Below are 19503 nucleotides of genomic sequence, written 5' to 3'. Positions count from 1 at the left end.
TTGGATTCGTCCAGATCAAGTGCAGTATCACAGTTTCTCCTCTTGTGGCTTTTGGACATTTTGTTCTCTTAGCTTTTGCTCATTATTTGTGACTCTAGTATTGCTAGCTGATCTCATTGGGATTTTTTCATTGTGTTTGAGGCACAGGGTATAGGGAAATACCTTTGGTCTGTTGGACCTTAGGGAACGGGTCATTACCCCGAAACGTTGCCCCCCTATTTTCCCTTTCTCCTTCCCCCTCCCCTGTGTGGTGGTTCTTTGTCTTTCCCTCCCTCTGTGTTTTTCCCTTGCACCTTGAGAGTTTTGCTCACCGTTCGTTAATTTGCGGCTCGTGTATGACATTGTTCCAGCGTTATGTTCTTCTGCTTTCATGATTAAATATTTCTATTTTGGCATATTCCTATTTTTTGATATCTTAGTATGGTCAGTGAGTGCTGGGTATCCCCCCCCCTTCTTTTTCCCTTTGATATTATTTGGAGGTATAAGGGTCCTCCCTGTTCTCTTGAGCACTCTGGACCTAGTTTTATGCATTTTTTGAGTGCTGTCTATCTCCACATTTTTGTATATAGTTATCATATCCTATATTTGTAATATCTATTATCTCCCAGCCCTTGTCGATTCACTGCTGGATGAAGGCATCCACAAGGATCTTCCAGGTATTGTGGTTGCGAGCCTTTGGGGTCCAAGTTTCACATCCAAACGTGAGCACAGGCAGAATACTACTTCTTGAGGCACAGTGGATGGCTTCCTTGAAATATAGTCTCGTTTCTTCCAAATGTGCTCCGTCACGTCTTCATTAATCTATTGATTTCTGTCAAAAGGTTCCCATCCATTGTTACTTGCCGGTCAAGGTAGACTCTTCAATTTCTTCTAGTTCTATTCAGTTTATTTTCATCTTTGCAGACTTTGACCCAATTGTTGAGAATTACTTTGGTCTTACTGAGATTCATATGGAGGCGCATATTCATGCATTTCTTCAGCGAGTTCTACAATTTGCTGCTGGAAGTCTTCTGGACTTTTGGTAAAAATGTCATCAGCAAATCGTAGGTGACTCAAAATATTCACTGTTGATTTTATTTCCTTTCCATTTAAATGTCTTAAACAATTCAAGTGTTGCAGTGAAAAGCTTTGGTGACATGGTGTCTCCCTTTGGCACTCCAGTGCTGATTCTTAGCTTGCTAGTATATTCATAATAATCTAATGGTTGATGTGGCTCGCTAATAAATGTTCTTTATAATACCAAGGTACACTTCAACATGGTCTTCATGCATCTAGGACCACTGAGGTATAGACAGCATCAAATGTTTTTTCGGAATCTATGAATTTTAAAATGAGGGGTAGATCGTACTCTCTACTTCGGGAAATAACTTCATGTATGACTTGGATGTGATCCATTGTGTTGTATCCACTGCGAGATCCTGCTTTCTCTCTAGGCTAGGCAAAGTCCAGGGTCTGTTGCAACGGATTAGTGAGGATCTTCTTAACAATCTTGTTATTGGAAGTAGATTGATCAGTAGTTCTTGAGTTCTTTGTCTCCATTCTTGTGGATGACGACAACTATGGTATTGCTCCATTGTTCTTGAATCGTCCTGTTCTTCAAGCAGCACGTATAGTCTTGCAATGATTCTTTTTCTACTTTCCCCCCCCCCCCCCAGTTTCTTTCAAGATTTCAGGTGTAATTCCACCTTTCCCCAGGAGCCTTCCCATTCTTCATGGACTTTATTGCTTTTGTCACTTCTGGAAAGACGCATGGTACCTGATTGGTGATTTATTTTCGCTTGGCCGCTGCTGGATTATGCCGTGTGTTATCTGTGTTCGTGTACAATTCCGTGAAGAAGTCCACTCCATAAGTGCAGTGTCTCTTATGGTTGATCCATCGTCTTGTTTGAGTACAATATTTCCTTCTTCCCCACAATAAGTCGTTGCTTTGTCTGTAAGCTTTTGTTATCCTCAATGATCTTCTTCACAATATCACAGCAACATTTTCTTACGTCTTCAGTTATATGTTTGCAAATGTCTTGCACAGCTCTGCAATATATTGTGTGTTTGTATTGCAGGTTTTTTGCAGCGATTCCCAACATGGGGTTCGTCCAAGAAAATATGTAATGGCGGATCCCAGGCTTGGGATATGTAATGGGTTCTTAAGCCTGTGTGGGGACTGTGCACTCCGTAAGGCCCCAAATTGCAACTTGGAATCTGTGGTATATATGTCAATCACAGCATGAGCTCAGTGTTACTCCCCACAGCAGAAGAACTTTGTGGGGCGTGACTTTGTAAGCTCCCGCAGTAATTGACAGCTATACCACACATGCTGTCTGAACACACGGAGGGGCAGTTTGAGGCCTTATTAAGTGCGTGTTCCCCCCACGAGCTCAGGACACTATACTGCCTAGGATCGGTCACACATTTTTGTTAGCTATAGTCTGTTAAGTAGGCAATAAGATTTATTAGGTGTTTGCAGAACAAATATTTTCTATGGCCGGGATGCCAGTGTAAAAAAGGTTGGGAATCATTGTTTTAGAGAAACTTGCATGGAAACACTAGGCTTTTTTTTATTGTATAAAAAAACATTTTATAAATCTTGGCCGCAATCACTGCAATCTTGGCATTTTCGCTGCTTTCTTTCCTCAGGAACGAGCACTTAACTAACCCTTCATGAAACAATGCAAATTTAGGTTCCTAATTAACCGCGTGTGAAGACGAAAAATATCACAGAATGCACAATATTTCATATTTTTTCGAGAACATTAAATAAAGTGTCACATGGCTGGAGTGCTCGCTTTATTGCAACTTCAATAAATCATGAAAAAAAAAGCAAGAGCTATGTGTGCTATAGAAAACTGTGATGCTTTTTCAGCAGATGGCTCTCAGATGGTGAAGAAACACCAGTTTTCTGGTTATGATGCAGAGAGCCAGGCAGGAGAAATCCTGACTGGGATGAGAGTCAGGGCCATGAGGTCACAGGAAACACTGGCAAACCCCTTCTCTCCCAAAGCCATGTAGACCTAGAGAAGGACTGGCAGGCCTACAGGACACTGCATATACCTCCTCAGTGCGATACAAAGAGGAGAGAGGTAATACAATATTTGGAGTCAGGAAGGAATTTATTTTTCCCCTTATGAGATATCATTGGATGATGTGTCACTGGGGTTTTTTTGTTTGACTTCCTCTGGATCAATATGCTGTAAGTACGGATATAGGATAAAGTATCTGTCATCTAAATTTAGCATAGGTTGAATTTGATGGACGCAGGTCTTTTCTCAACTTCATCTACTATGTAACTATGTAACACAACATGCACAGTGGTATATGCAGAGTAATGCGTTGCCAGTGGCTTTGGTAGGCATGGGGTGCAGTCTGCCACTTATAGCTGCTGGCCACCTGATACTCTTTATCCGCAACATAAAAACACACACTGAGTCACACAGTAACATGTATTGATTCCAACACAGACACACCAATTTCTACACATTGAAATGCAGGTGTTATATGTGCATTAACCAAGTCACTGTTACCTGGTTTACTACACCTTTGGCCGGGGCCCAGCTGCCTCTGTCAGCGCGCACGCACTGCATGCAAGCGGCGCGCTGAGAGGCAATTGACCGCTACCTGCGGTCTGTAGGGAGCATGGTTTGAGCGGAGGACCCGTTAGTTCATCCGCACCCCTGTCGGCAGACACAGACAGACAGACACACACACGCCACCTCCCGTAGCTCCTTCCCGCCTCATTGGCACACTCGCGCACCACGTGACGCGTCAATGCTTCAGAACACCACCTTCTGGTAGCACTGGCCGGCTGATGCATCACAGCACGTAGTGAGCCATGGAGGGAGGAGGCAGCAGGGACCAACAGATTGCAGGTAAGGGGCTGGTGGCGCGCGCGGCCGCACACGTTGCCGACCGCAGCGGGTCCTCAGTCTATGGGGTGTTTAGCAAGGTTTTTTGATATGTGAGGGTTTGAGAGACTATTTTACTTCTTGTGATGAATACATTTATATTTTTTTGAATACCAGAGTGCTACTTGTGGGATACTTTTTTTCCTCTTGTTTACACACCAATATATACACTGATCTGTACACTCACAGACCCACCAAACTAGACACCCTCTACAACTCGATATACCGCTTTGTACTACAATGTAACTACTACATATCACTGCACAATGCTCCATTACCTAGATTGGCTATCACTCAAATCCAGGCGCAAAGTACATTTTTCCTGTCTTGCCTTCAAATACTTTCTGAACACGTTCCTCACCCCTACTACCACACGCAGCTCTTCCCACCAGAGATCTGACTGCAGAAGGCTGTTCACTGTCCCAAGGTTCAACAAGGAATCCGCCCGCTCCTCCTGTTACCGTGCACCTCATGTCTGGAACATCCTGCCAGAGACTCAAAGCCGCCAACAATCCAAGTTCTTTCAAGACTTCAGCAATCTCACACTTATCTGGTCTGTAACAGTTACATACGCCCAGAACATATTCTCTCTAACTGTCCGTGAAATGTCTGTACATTGAATGTGTAACCTCTGTTCATTTAATGTAAACCACGTATTGTCATCATAACCATGTGCCCAGGACATTTCTTGAAAAGTGAGAGGTACCTCAATGTATTACTTCCTAGCGAAACAATTTTAGAAAAAAACAAAAAAACACCTTTATATGTTGCAGATATTAAATGGGTATGCTTCACCCCTGACAGAGTAAGAACCCCATAAAAACAGAAGCAGCAGCATGCCATGTCTCAAGTCTCTTGTAATTTTGGTCCATTGGAAAGTAACACACAGACACAGAAGACACAGACGACACAGGCCTCAACATTTAGTTACTTCAATAAGACAAACCAAAATGTAGGAGGAAATGAATGATTTGGGGATTCACATTCATTTACGCTTAAAGGGGCCCTTGTCAAAGCAGTTGGAGTAAAAACTGGAGCAGCGTATTAACAAGAGGGATTTATAAGGTGCGGTTATATGGGGCAATGTGAGCAGTTACATGGGGCAATAGGAGTTATAGGGAGCGGATATATGGAGCAATAGGAGGAGTTATAGGAAGCGGTTATATGGAGTAATAAGAGGTTATAGGGAGCGATTATTTTCGGCAATAGGAGTTGTTACAGGGAGCCAAAATTCATACAGGGTCCCTGATGTTTATCTGCTTATACATCAACGCCATCATTTGTAACAATTCATGCGAGTGCTGGGATTGACACCACCAAAAGATTAGAAGATGCACCGTGTGAGGAAGAAGCAAGCGGTCCCTTAATCCCCCACGATTCACCATGCAAGCAGGGAAGAAGCAGGCAGTCCCTTAATCCACCCACGATGCACCGTGAGAGGAAGGAGCAGGCGGTCCCTTAATCCCCCACAATGCACCGTGTGAGGAAGGAGCAAGCGGTCCCTTAATACCCCACGATGCACCATGCAAGCAGGGAAGAAGCAGGCAGTCCCTTAATCCCCCACGATGCACCATGAGAGGAAGGAGCAGACGGTCCCTTAATCCCCCACGATGCACCGTGCGAGGAAGCAGCAGCATGCGGTCCCTTAATCCCCCACGATGCACCGTGTGAGGAAGAAGCAGGCAGTCCCTTAGTCCTCACGATGCACCGTGCGAGCAGGGAAGGAGCAGGCGGTCGCTTATCTCGGCCCGTCTGCTTCCGCACATCACGCTCTAGGCTTCCGCAACCCAGAGGGAGCATCCTCAAACTGGGCCTTGCAAACCGCATTTCAAAATGAAAACATTTTAAAAGGCACCAATAAGCAGAGGCATCAGTTCTCATACACAAATCTGCAAAGTGTTTAAATAAAAGGGAATGAAAAAGGCGGATAGAAAAACAAAAACGTTGTAGGAGAAACTCATCCCTCTGCCAAGTTTTCCGTAATGTGACGTCTCTGAAAGTGCCGGGTAAATCCCTCCCTCACCACTGCAACTTGGCAGATGCTGGGGACACAGTGTCTTGCCCTGGGGAAGATGTACAGCATTCTGTATACACCCTTCTTAAATGCGAACACTGCCACGTTCGTTCGTTTCAAGCCCTCTCAACACCATTCTTTCTGCATTGAAGAAACGACTTTTTGTCTAACAAATAAAAAGTAGTGGTCCAGCCTTGTTTTGTTAACCGCCTAGCTCAGGGCCCCTCTGGCAGCGTAGGGCAAGGAGGAGAAAGCTGAATCCCGTTGTTAAAGTGTGTATACTACATGTATAGTACCGCTATAACAGAAATCCTGTGTTCTTGGGCTTGTAATAGAGAAATAGTATTGGTGCTCTGTGCCCTCTTGTAACATCACAAGGGGAGAGGCATCTTTGCATTGGGCTTGTTTTAAAGGTGGGCATTATGACACCAAGAATCGGCACATGGGAATGTGAGTCTGTGTGTATGTATATATGCAGCACGACCCTTTGTTATTGTATATCAGTGTGTGTATGTGTATATATGTGTCAGTGTGTTCATTTGTTAATGTGCATCGGTGTGTGTCAGTTTTTGTGTCAGTGTGTCAATCTACACACCGCTACGCATTTACAAATGAATACGCTGACACATGCACACTGACCGTGTGTGTATATTTGTTAATGTGGGGGCATGTGTGTGTATAATATATGTATATATGCGTGTCAGTGTCCATCACTGTGTGCGCGGGTTAATGTGCATCAGTGTGTGCGCGCTAGTGTGTATAGATGATATAGATTTCATTGCATAGTTAACCCCTTCTCATGACATTAGAAGTATTATAGGATTAACCTCTTTGATGCCAGGCTGGGGGGGGGGGGGGGTGGCAGTAACTCAGTCAGAAAGAGTTAATGTTTCTAACAGAGAGAAACGGGAAGGAAAAGCCACAGAGAAGCGATTGGCTCAGGAGAGGTTCCGGCTGCAGAGGGGCGAGGTGCTGAGGTCAGCAAAGCATCATAACCAAGAGAACACTTCTGTACACAGCCCTTCATGTGGATGGCTTGCAATATAGCGGGAGTAAATGCACGCGGGTGTAAATCTGTACACATACATGTATAAATATATACCCATAATAGAAAAGGTGTACACAAAATATATACAAGCATGTTTAGAGTGTCTCAATTTGTGACACGTTACACCGGGTTGAAAAAAAGACTTACGTCCATCAAGTTCAACTGATGCTAAATTTAGACAACAGATACTTAGCCTATACAGTATTTGTACTTGCAGTATTTTGATCCATAGGAAGGCAAACAAAGAAACCCCAGTGACATATCGTCATCCAATGATATCTCCATGGGGGGGAAATAAATTCCTTCCCGACTCCAAATATTCCAATTACTCCCTGGATAAACATCCTTCCCATGTTTACTTATTTGGTATATCCCTGCATACCTTTCCTTTCTAAAAAGATGTCCAACCTTTTTTTGAAGGTATCTATTGTATCTGCCATCACAGTCTCCATGGGTTATAAATTCCACATTGTAACTGCTCTTACTGTAAAGAACCCTTTCATTTGTTGCTGGTGAAATCTACTTTCCTCCAACCTTAAGGGATGGCCCCCGAGTCCTTTGTACTGCCCGTGGGATGAATAGTTCTTTTGATATCCCCTCTTAGATGCTCATTGCTAACGTAAACAAATCTAATTAGCTAGCCTCTCATAAATCAGAATGAATCCAATGTATTATGTTCGTCTAGATTACGTGTGTTGTATGCCAATTGTAAGAAATATCGAAATGGCTGCCATATTCAAGAGACCCAGGTAAAATGATCTGATATTGATATTTCCCCACTGTTGAATGCTCCAGTGGAATATCACAACAAAATGTGTGATTAGGATGAAAAAGAAGACTCTCTTGGAGCAGTGACCTAGTGCCGGGGTGCTCAAATCCAGTCCACCCCTCCCCCAAACAGGTCAGGTTTTCAGGATATCCCAGCTTCAGCACAGTTGGCTCAATCGACAGCCTGATTGAGCCACCTGTGCTGAAGCAGGGATATCCTGAAAACCTGACCTGTTGGGCAGCTTGAGGACTGGAGTTGAGCACCCTTGACCTTTAGGGTTAACTAGCATTGAAATGAATCTGCTTGGTATTGTCGCTCACTCACCCCTGTGCTGCGGAGCGCGTTGAAGCAATATAAATAAAATCATAATAAGATTTCATAAAGGAAAATATTTTTAGATCATTGAAAGACAACTTGAGGCCTTAAAAAGGGGCCAATGGCTGATAAAACAAACTTTCCGAAAGAATAGCAGTGTCTTCCTGAAATTAAATCTAACCACGCTAAAAGCAAATATTTTGCTCCTTTGGAAATTAATTACAAATGCATTTCTCAGGGGTCCTTTGCGAGTTTATCAGTAAAGTGTGTGATGTACCCTTGGCCCACGCATCCTCATCAGAGAGCCAATAACAAAGGGTGAGGGAGAGACAGGGCTTTACCCATTTAAACGCTTGTTGCACACAGGGACAGACAAAAAGGAAAGAGCCAGAGGAAAGGAAACCCCTCACAAGTTTCAGCTCACCACGTTTACAAATAAACTTTACGTATGGGTGGCAGATTAGTACAAAAAAAGTAAATCCCCAGATGTGATGTAAATATGTTACTGCTATTAGTAGTTTGGTCCCAGGAGGCACGGACTCCTTAAATGGGCCATTAAAGACCCTTCGCATCTTTAGCCCATCAAATATCTGTTATAGGTCCCTTCAACAAACATGTTACTGGCATTGTACACTTTGATCCTACATAGGACTGTCCCTTTAATTGGACATGGTATACCCAAACCCTCCCTTTACCTCCAGAACTGGCCCGGCGCCCAGTATGGTCCTCTCCACCCCACTGGCGTTGCCCTTCTGGCTCAGCGCAGTCAGGCAGTGTATGAGGAAGTTGGTGCTCTGCGTCTTTCCTGAGCCGCTCTCTCCGGAGATGACAATGCACTGGTTGATGCGCTTCTTCAGCATGGTGTGATAGGACACGTCCGCGATGGCGAAGATGTGGGGCTCCAGCTTCCCCAGCTGGTGGTTGTCGTACATCTTCACGTACTTAGGGTTGTAGATGGGTAGGAACTTGAAGGGATTAATGGCTATCAGGATGCTCCCTGCGTAAGTATAGATTTTCTGCTTCAGGAAGCGGGTTTTTAGGTTGCCCAAGATAGCAGACTCCCTCAACTTTGGCAAGTTACACAGGTCATCATAGTCCTCCTGAGGCCGGGGCAGGAAGCCCCTCTCCACCAGCCTGCGGGCCTCCTTCTCATCGGACACCAGAGGCAGGTGAACATATTTAATGCTCCCGTCCTGGTTCCTCTCCTGCAGAAGGAAGTAGTAGCCATCCACCTGCTGGTGCTTCCCCTGGGCTCTCCGGGGCCACAGCAACACCCGTTGAACGGGCGAGTCGTTGAGATCAAGCACCCACTCCTCCCCTCCCGACTCCTTCACCTCTGCCAACACGTAGCACTTGGAGATGTCCAGCCCCAGGACAGACACCGCGTCCCTGATGACATCAGAGGTTGACGACTCTTTAGTGGCTGGAACCGTACAGCAGGAGTTGCTCCCTGGAGAGAGTTGTGGGTAAATGTAGAGATCGTGGAACCCTTTCTCATGGCCGGCGCCATTTTTTAAACTCATCCTGCCCCTGTCCTGGATCCGGCATGCCGTGTTGTATCAGAGAGCTGCATTCAGCATCTGGAAGGCAAAGTGAGGTTTTAAATGCAACACAGATTTGACCGCAACAATACATAGCACGCAACCAACGTTTAAATGGAGGAGCCCAAAAAACAAAACAGATGTCCTGAAGTGGGTTTGCTGGCTCTGCACTGATTGTTTAATGGTGGCAGAAAAGCCGCTATGGCAAACAGAAAAAAAAAAAAAAACACACACACTTTGGGATAATTTACCTGTAGTCACAAGAGACTAGGAAAAAAACAAAAAAACACCATTAAATACTCTATTTTTTGGAGAGTGTCATACATAAGCCATTCATAGCCTTAGAGAAACAGTCTAGGCAATATCCTACATGTGCGTTTTTAATAAATCAGTCCGATAGTATTAGGTAATAGTTAATTGTATTAACTCAATGCCATTATTTTCCATCTTACAATTTTTATAGAAGATATATATTAACAGTTTACATTAATACATTAACTTTTGTTTGATGGGGAAGGGTACTAAAGTTAAAAGGAGGAGGGCGGGGGGGGGGCACACAACATACAGATTAAGTAGGAATTGGATATCATCTTAATTATAAATAAGACAATTGCTTCGAACATTTGTCTCAATTAGAAGTCTATAACCCCATACTAAGGTCTGTCCTGTGTAAGGACTTATCCCGTCATCTCCACCATTGTTGTGGGGGAATAACGGGTAGTGTGGGGCCCTACAAGAGTACCGACCTGGGGTTTACTATGTGGCTTCCCGGTTGTGTCTTATTGCCATGTTTGATGAGTTTTTAAGCAGCGTTACTACATTCCTCCTCTCTCTCATTTTTTTAGTTGTGTATGTAAAGCGTGCGACAATGTCTAATTCTACAGTCATACCTTAGCTGGCAATTGTTTGGTGCTCCGGTTATAAATCTGTAAAAATCCTGATTTTGTGACTAACATAATGGCTGCCTTTCAGTTTCAATCAATCCTTCAGTCAGGGTACTCAGCAGCTACAATGTGTTCTTATATTACTATGGTATCATTATCTATTGTTACAGTTTGCAGCTCAAACTGCTGGGAATATTGGCAACAAATTATCACAAATAGGAAAGTGTTGCAAAGATCTTGCTAGGTGTGCTAAAACCTGCAATAGAAATAAAAGGATGCTTTAAAAAAATAAAAAAACAACTCATTAAAAATGACATTAAGAGTTTAATAATATTTTTTTTTTAAATGCACTAATAAGTATTATCTAATAATACAGAACTGATTGAAAAAAAAAATAAAAAAAACCTATATAAGATGTCACTTGTTTTGCTGCTCGAATATACTGATCATCCTTTGATTTCTATAGCAGGTTTATAGCACACATCCCCAGCTGTGCAAGATGTTTGTGATACTTTGTTGCCAATATTCCCAGATGTTTGAGCTGCAAACTGTAACAATAGGTAATGATACCTTGTAATATAAAAGAATACATTGGAGCTGCCTGAATTAGGCCTCGGCCCTGGTTATTGCTGGCGGACAGAGGCGCGCTGAGGCTGAGGGAAAGGCCTTAGAAAGCGCGCCGTCCGTGGGCGTGTCGGCGGGCGGACCAGTGACGTCACGGAGCTGGTTCGCCCTCATTGGGCGAACTGCTCACGTGACCGGCCTTGCGCTCCGGCAAGCGGGAAAATGAAAAATTTTCCTAAGACCTACGCTTCCGCGCGCTTGCGGAAGCGTAGACGAGCCCCTACTAAAGCCGCTCTCATTGCGGCTGTAGGGGCTAAGTGCCGAGCGGAAGCGCGCCTCCGCCCGCAAGCACTATCCATGGACGCGGCCTTACAATGACTGAAAGATTGATATGATTGATATAAACTGAAAGGCGGCCATTTAGTGAAAAAAGTAAAAAGTGAAAAAATCTGCGCTACCAATTATATATATTTTAGTGAATAATATTAACCTTCAACCATAACAGTTAAAATAACTAATAAGTGATGACTCGGTGTATCAAATAAAATAATAATGACAGTGATATATCAGTGAATACTAAATACACAACCATAAAGTGAACCATAAAGTGAATCGTGATATTAGAATAAGGAGAAAACCTTAACAATAATAGAGTCTGCTGCTGTGCTGCTTCAGATGGCGCAACATCCTATGTGACTATTAAAGAAGAAAAAAAGAACAGACCGCACACAACTCAGTGTAATCAATTAAAATACATTGAAATAAAGTGAAGGTGGTGATAAATGCACGTACAAAGGGGTGATGTTATCAGGCAATACATGAATTTCGTCACGTTACCAACTGGAGCAGTGATCTCACACGGTGTGAACACTGTCCCAGTTTATAACGTGCCGAGATTCATGTATCGCCTGATAAATGCACGTACAAAAAAGGGGCTGTTAACACCACCTTCACTTTATTTCAATATATTTTAATTGATTACACTGAGTTGTGCGCGGTCTGTTCTTTTTTCCCTTACTGCCCATTTAGTGAACCCTGGGAAGCAGGATCTTTGCTGATCGATCCCGGGAGAACGAATCGTTCGGCAGCTTAGGTAATTCATTTTCAATAAAAGGTAATCAAATGCTAAATATATTAAAAAAATATTTTTTTTTTTTGTTATGTGCCGCTCGAACTGCCTTTTTAAGCTGTTAGAAGTAATATTTTCCACACTAACTATTGAAGCCACACTAGCAGACACTGGGTTTAAGAAAAAGGTAACAGAAAAGTATTAATCTATACAGATTACAGAAATGCTTGTGAAACATCCACACCGATATTAATCATCATTGAATGAAAATGTAAGTCTTAAATACATTTACAACAACATTACAATACTCCTATAACTTCAGATCATGAAGGTCTTTCCTTTTAGGACTTTATGGAATTCTCAGCAAATGTTTTCTGGTCCGATCCATTTCTATACAGACGGTCACCGACCACTACAAAGATAGCACATGGAATTATACTGCACAGAAAATTTTAGTCCCACTCTTTGGGAATGGAGACTCTCTTTTCCAACACTGGAAAGCGGCTTCCCACCATATTGAATTTGGGGCCAGGCAGAGCAAAAAAACAGAACCACAAAATCCCAAAGAACCCCTCCACTGCTCAATTCCCTCCGGGCCTTGGGTCTATGAATCAAAGACTGCTCGTAGAAAGCACATTCTTTGTAACGGTCAGGAAATGATTTCGGTTGTACGTCCACACTGCACTCATGCCAGCCGGACTGAGTCACAGCAAGAGGTCTGTCTAGGGCAGGGGTTGGCAACTCCAGTCTTAATCATACTGAACCACTGATTGAGCCACCAGTGCTGAAGCAGGGGTATCCTGAAAACCTGAAATGTTGGTGGCCCTTGAGGACTGGAGTTGCCCACTCCTGGCCTAGGGCAATTTAACATCTGAAAAAAAAAAATTAAAAAGGCCGCCTCGGACACAGACAGAATAAAAGATAACATGCTCCTTTGCACAGTCATCTCCTCCTGCTGCTGAATTTTGTGGACACTATTTATGTCATGCTTCTGTGAGCGGAATTCATTATGTTAAACTCTAGCTGCCTGATATAGATATAAATGACCTCCTAGTTTGGAAGAGTCTCAGATTATGAAGAAAAGAAGATGGGCAGTTCACTTCCTGAACATTCCTTGTGGATTCTTGCTCCAATAAAAAGGTAACACACGAGTTGTTCATTGATGTAATCGTGTGTGCAAGTGTGAAGAGACAAGTGAGATTTGGAAAGCTCTGCCCACACAAAGAGGTGTATAAAGCTCTGTCCATGTGAAGAAGAGCCCCGTGGGGTTGGGAAAGCTCTGTAGCTTCTTTACATGGACAGAGCTTTCCCAACCTCACTGGGTTCTTCTTCACATGGACAGAGCTTTCCCAACCTCACTGGTTTCCCAACCTTATGGGCGTCTTCACATATACAGAACCCCATGAGGTTGGGAAAGCTCTGTGCACTACAATATTTATCTATAAAAGAACTCACTGGTCTATTAAAATTGATCACAATCTGTTACATTTAAAGGTAGAAAGTGAATTACTTGAGAGTCACTGCCCCCTACATCGCTTTTCTGGAGAAAGTTAATCAAAATCCCTCCACATATAATGAGTGTACCTTCCGGTCTGATAAACGCTCTCTCCCTCCTCTAGGAGAGTTTCGGCTACTCATTCAGAAAGGAAATGAACACTGCAAAGAAGTTTTTCTTGGACATGAGGAAGTTAAATTGGGAACTTAGGTCACTGACCTACACAATACTGCAAGGGGTCAGTGGCTGATTGCTTAGAGCAGTCCTTTGAAACTGCCCCCCTCTCCAAAGAAATCATATTGGTATCCGACACACAAAAGCAAGATGACCGCGGTTGCTTGGGACCCACAATATCATAACAGAATAAGGCTGCGCTTATAGTGCCGGCGACGACAGCGATGCCGCGTGAAAACAATTGCATTGCCGCCGTCGCATGCGCTTATAGCAAGCTCGATGTGACGGCTTGGTCGCGATCACTGGAAGTCATTTCAATTTGATATTTCCAGCGACTGCAGCCTGACGTGACCGTCGCCGGCACTATAAATGTAGCCTTAGGCAGGGGTATGCAAATTTCTTGAGCTGCGCGCCCGTCCGGGAGCCGCAACGTTTGCGCCCCCCCCGTCCCAATGACTGGGTGTTGAATGATGTCGCGGGTCATGTGACGTCACCCCGCGGCGTCATTTGACTAGCGTTGCCCTGGCGACGTGTGACATCACATTACCCAACTGCGTCATTTGACGCCGCACCGCCGAAGACCCGCAGAGAGCAGGTAAGTGAGTTACAGAGGCCCCATTTAAATTAAATGCCGTGGGGAAGAGCGCGGGGCCTCTGTAACCGCACGCGCCCCCCTACAAATGTTCCCGCCCCCCAGTTTGCGCACTGCTGGCCTAAGGGTTCCATATAGTAGAATACTTTCATAGGGTAACTTTAGCGAGTAAATGGCCTTCAACCTACTATAATTCTTGCTCCCTCATCCTTTATCATTGCCACTTTCTGTATCTCCCAGTGTCCATGTATTGTATTGTATGTCTTTATTTATATAGCGCCATTAATGTACATAGCGCTTCACAGTAGTAATACACGTGGTAATCAAATAAATAACAGATAATATAAATAACAGGTCATGGGAATAAGTGCTACAGGCATAAAAGTAACATTAAGGAAGAGGAGTCCCTGCTCCTAGGAGCTTACAGTCTAATTGGTAGGTAGGGAGAACGTACAGACAGTAGGAGGGAATTCTGGTAAGTGCGTCTGCAGGGGGCCAAGCTTTATGTATCGTGTGTCCAGTCATATCCACAGTGCTATTCATATGCTTCTTTAAGCAAGTGTGTCTTAAGGTGGGTCTTAAAGGTGGATAGAGAGGGTGCTAGTCGGGTATTGAGGGGAAGGGCATTCCAGAGGTGTGGGGCAGTCAGTGAAAAAGGTTTAAGGCGGGAGAGGGCTTTAGATACAAAAGGGGGTAGAAAGAAGACATCCTTGAGAAGAACGCAAGAGTCTGGATGGTGCATAACGAGAAATTAGGGCTGAGATGTAAGGAGGGGCAGAAGAGTGTAAAGCTTTAAAAGTGAGGAGGAGAATGGAGTGTGAGATGCGGGATTTGATCGGAAGCCAGGAGAGGGATTTCATGAGGGGAGATGCTGAGACAGATCTAGGAAAGAGTAGAGTGATTCTGGCAGCAGCGTTTAGGATAGATTGTAGGGGAGACAGGTGAGAGGCAGGAAGGCCGGACAGCAGGAGGTTACAGTAATCAAGACGGGAGAGAATGAGGGCCTGAGTCAGAGTTTTAGCAATCGAGCAACAGAGGAAAGGGCGTATTTTTTTTATATTGCGGAGGAAAAAGCGACAGGTTTTAGAAATGTTTTGAATGTGAGGGGCGAATGTGAGAGGAGTCGAGTGTGACCCCTAGGCAGCGTGCTTGGGCTACTGGGTGAATGATCGTAGTTCCAACAGTAATGTGGAAGGAGGTAGTAGGGCCAGGTTTGGGAGGAAGTGAGGAGCTCTGTTTTTGCCATGTTGAGTTTAAGTCGGCGAAGGGCCATCCAGGATGATATAGCAGAGACATTCAGAAACTTTGGTTTGTACAGCAGGTGTAAGGTCGGGTGTTGAAAAGTACATTTGTGTGTCGTCAGCATAGAGGTGATATTTAAACCCAAAAGATGTTATTAGGTCACCTAGAGAGAGTGTGTACAGAGAAAATAGAAGAGGTCCCAGTATAGAGCCCTGGGGTATCCCCACAGAGAGATCGATAGATGTGGAGGTGTTATCAGAAGAGACACTGAAAGTACGATGGGAGAGGTAGGATGAGATCCAGGATAGAGCTTTGTTCCGAATACCAAGAGTATGGAGAATGTGAAGGATAAGAGGGTGGTCCACGCTATTAAATGCTGCAGAGAGGTCGAGTAATATGAGCAGAGTGTAACAACCTCTGTCTTTGGCAGCATGGAGGTCAGTTATTTTAGTGAGGGCTGTTTCCGTGGAGTGAGCAGTGTGGAAGTCAGATTGTAGAGGGTCTAGGAGAGAATATGTCATCCTGTCACTGAACCGTCCTCCTAAATCTCCTGGCAGCTTAGGCAGCGCTTATAGTGCTGGCGATGGGACCGATGACGTCACCCACGAAAGTTATAATTAGGTTTTGAAAGGGGGCGGGCAGAGGTCTCTGATTGCTTTAGATACAGTCACATGTGGCGACTGTCTCTAAAAAAAAAAAAAAAAATCTAATAGACCTGCCTTCAAATTTTTTTGCCGCGCCATCGCGCTTACTATAAGCACTTGCGACGGAGTCAATGTATTTGATTTGGAGCAACGTCACGTCGCTGTCGCCGTCGCAAGGCACTATAAGCGTATATATATAGATTTATGCTTACAACCATCTTTACCGGACCTCTTCTGCGAAACACCTGTGTATAAACTGTAGCATAATAATAATAGCATGTTCTTGTATAGCGCTGCTAGTTTTACGCAGCGCTTTACAGAGACATTTTGCAGGCACAGGTCCCTGCCCCGTGGAGCTTACAATCTATGTTTTTGGTGCCTGAGGCACAGTGAGATAAAGTGACTTGCCCAAGGTCACAAGGAGCAGACACCGGGAATTGAACCAGACTCCCCTGCTTCAAACTCAGTGCCAGTCAGTGTCTTTACTCACTGAGCCACTCCTTCTCCATACGCAGAGAGATTGGTAAACACTTTGTTCCTTTGTCGATTTCTGTAAACTAATTACATTGTCATCATTAGCCAAGAAAATGGAGGGGGAGAAGAGTGACAAATAAGATTATGAAGACAATCCCCAAAGCAAATGGAAATGTAATGTAATTTTCTCACAATTAAGTTCATTCTTTACGTTAAGTGTGATTGAAACTTGAAAGAGGGTTAAATTCCCACCAAGTATGGATTTGTTAATCTCCTCCTTCCTCCCCCCCATTGAATACCTCTTCTGGAGAATGTTTATTTTCCTCGAGAGCAAGAGTGCAGTTTTGTACTAGGCACAGTATTAATATGTGAGATTACAAAGTGTCCAGGAGACACAGAACAGGTACAGCAGCTTCGGTGCCCTTAGGGCAATTACAGGAGGGGCTGGGTGAAGGTAAAATGGGAGGAGGAAGCAATATACTATATACAGTACATAGTTTACGGAGCCTCAACACCCATGGGGAGTTTACATGTCCGCTTTTCAATTTTGCGAGGCCTGGGGCAGCTGTGTGTTGCACTAATCTGGTTAAAGTGTGTTACTGTATCCGATTTAATAAACATCTACAAAGTTATGTGACCTGTATTTAAATCAATATTACAATATATGTATGCTGGGGAAAAAAAAGGGGGGAGGGAGGGGGAGAGCGCCTTTCAAAAATAAATCCCTTTGAAACCAACCTTAATATCTTTCAACAAATGGTTTGGAATTCATGTAAAATTGTCCAAATACTTAAGGTCAAAAATGCTATATTGAGGAGACCTGCTTCATTTCTCTAAATATTACAGTATATAGAGCCGCACAATTGTTTCCTGGCACACTTAGCGGAGAAGCAAATGTTGGGTAGATAGAGAGTCCGCAGATTCGGCACCAATAAAACTGTTTAATGGTAACCCAAGACTCCTTCTGGGCTGGTCTCCTCAATTCTTCGCTCTCACAAACATCACGTTCAATTAAGATACAGTAGGTTGCAAAATCTAAATATGGTCGGATGACATCGCTCGCCAATGGTTCCTTTATCTTCTTACCCGGCCTTACCGCCCCGGCCAAAATATTCATTCATTTTAGGTCATGGATTACGGCTACAATTACAAGAGCTCATATGTTTGCTAGCGGTTGTGTTAAAGTGGCAGTCCCTCCAAGGACCAAAGCGAACCAATTACATTACCCGATTTCCACTGTAAGGGGTCCCCTCTGGGTGATGGATGCCATTTTTATCCAAATATGACCCCTGATGTATTTTTATATTATTTTTTAAAGTGAGACTTGGGAGGGTGTGATTTCCTGTGGCTGCTCTCCTGTGAGTGTGAAAAGTGTGTGGTACAGCCAGAGCGCCCCCCTCCTCACATCCCTATAGGTTCTCCAATGAGGACAGGGTGAAGAAAACACTTCCCCATTTAGAGGCTCAAAAAAAAAATCTGTTTTTTTAATCAATTTCCGGAAAACAAAAAGGAGCGGTCAGATATTTGCTCTTAGCCGTGTTAGATTTGTTTAGGGAAGACAAACACTTTAAAGTATATTTTCTGGCCGACTATGTGGGATTGCACCTTTAAAGCAACAATACTACATCCCCCCCTTCTTTTCTTATTTGTATATGTGAAGCATGGGGCCATGTATTATTGGTGTTATTACCTAAGCTGGCAATCATTTGGTGCTCCTGTTATAAATCCTCATTGTGCGACTAATATAATGGCCGCTTCAGTCAGTGTAAGGCTGTTGCCATAGGGCGCGCAGCGCGAACAAAATGCAGTACCTCTATCAGGCTGGCTATAGTGTGCGCGAGGAAGCGCGGCATAATTTGAGACACAAATAATTTGGGGGGTTTTGAGTGATGGCCGCGTCACGGCCACGTCACATGAGCGGTTCAGCCAATGAGGGTGAACCAGCCTGGTGACATCACAGCCACACGTGACTCCATGCGTTCGGTCGCGCGCACGCACGCCTACACTATATCCAAGGCCTAACTCAGAAGCTACAATGTATCCTTATACTGTATTACTAAGGTAGCATTATCTATTGTTGCAGTTTGCAGCTCAAACTGCTGGGAAATTTGGCAACAAATTATCCCAAACAGGAAAGTGTTGCAAACATCTTGCACTGCTTGGGAGGTGGGCAAAAACCTGCTATAGAAATTAAAGGCTATTTTAAAACTCATTAAAAATGGTATTGTTGGGAATCAGGGGATCCCCGAAATGCATTAATATCAACGCGGTGGACCACCTGCTTCCGAGGTATTTCCCAGTAAAGGTAGCGCCGGGACTTCCTGGTCTTTAAACCCCCGTTTCACACAAGTCAGTAAAAAGTCGCAACCGATGACACTGCCGCTCCCTATTGGCCCAAGTGATGAGGCAAATTTAAACCTTTTTTTGAGAAAGCGAAACTTAGGTCAAAGGGTAGGCGTCACTCTGACGCCACGATCATGCAACTAACTTTACTCCGCAGTGACCACAAGAGAGCCTCTGATTAAACCACCTGTGCTGAAGCAGTGATATCCTTAAAACCTGACCTGTTGGTGGCCCATGAGGACTGAAGTTGAGTACTCCTGCAATAGACAATATTCCACGCCCCCCCACCTTCCTCCCAGGAGGTTGACAAACAAATCATGCACAGAATGGTTGGCAGTTGGATACATCTCCTCCCATGTAATATTATTCAAATCCAGAGCAGGTGACCGGTTATCTGAAGATCTCTGCTTGTAAATCTCGCACAGTGGAATATATGGGG

The 19503-nt window shown here is 44.1% G+C and overlaps 1 protein-coding gene across 1 annotated transcript in view; it reads right to left on the bottom strand.

Annotated features, from left to right (window-relative positions):
* LOC142475119 (unconventional myosin-IXb-like) overlaps positions 1 to 19503 on the bottom strand; it is a 102380-nt gene that overhangs the window by 64288 nt on the left and 18589 nt on the right. Inside the window, 1 exon segment of the mRNA XM_075581132.1 lies at positions 8738 to 9622. Within this exon segment, the coding sequence (XP_075437247.1) occupies positions 8738 to 9565 (828 nt within the window). The 5' untranslated portion in view covers positions 9566 to 9622.

The sequence above is a fragment of the Ascaphus truei genome, unplaced genomic scaffold (genome assembly GCF_040206685.1).
Source record: "Ascaphus truei isolate aAscTru1 unplaced genomic scaffold, aAscTru1.hap1 HAP1_SCAFFOLD_1071, whole genome shotgun sequence".
Classification (NCBI taxonomy): domain Eukaryota; kingdom Metazoa; phylum Chordata; class Amphibia; order Anura; family Ascaphidae; genus Ascaphus; species Ascaphus truei.
This window is presented reverse-complemented; position numbering and strand designations above follow the sequence as displayed.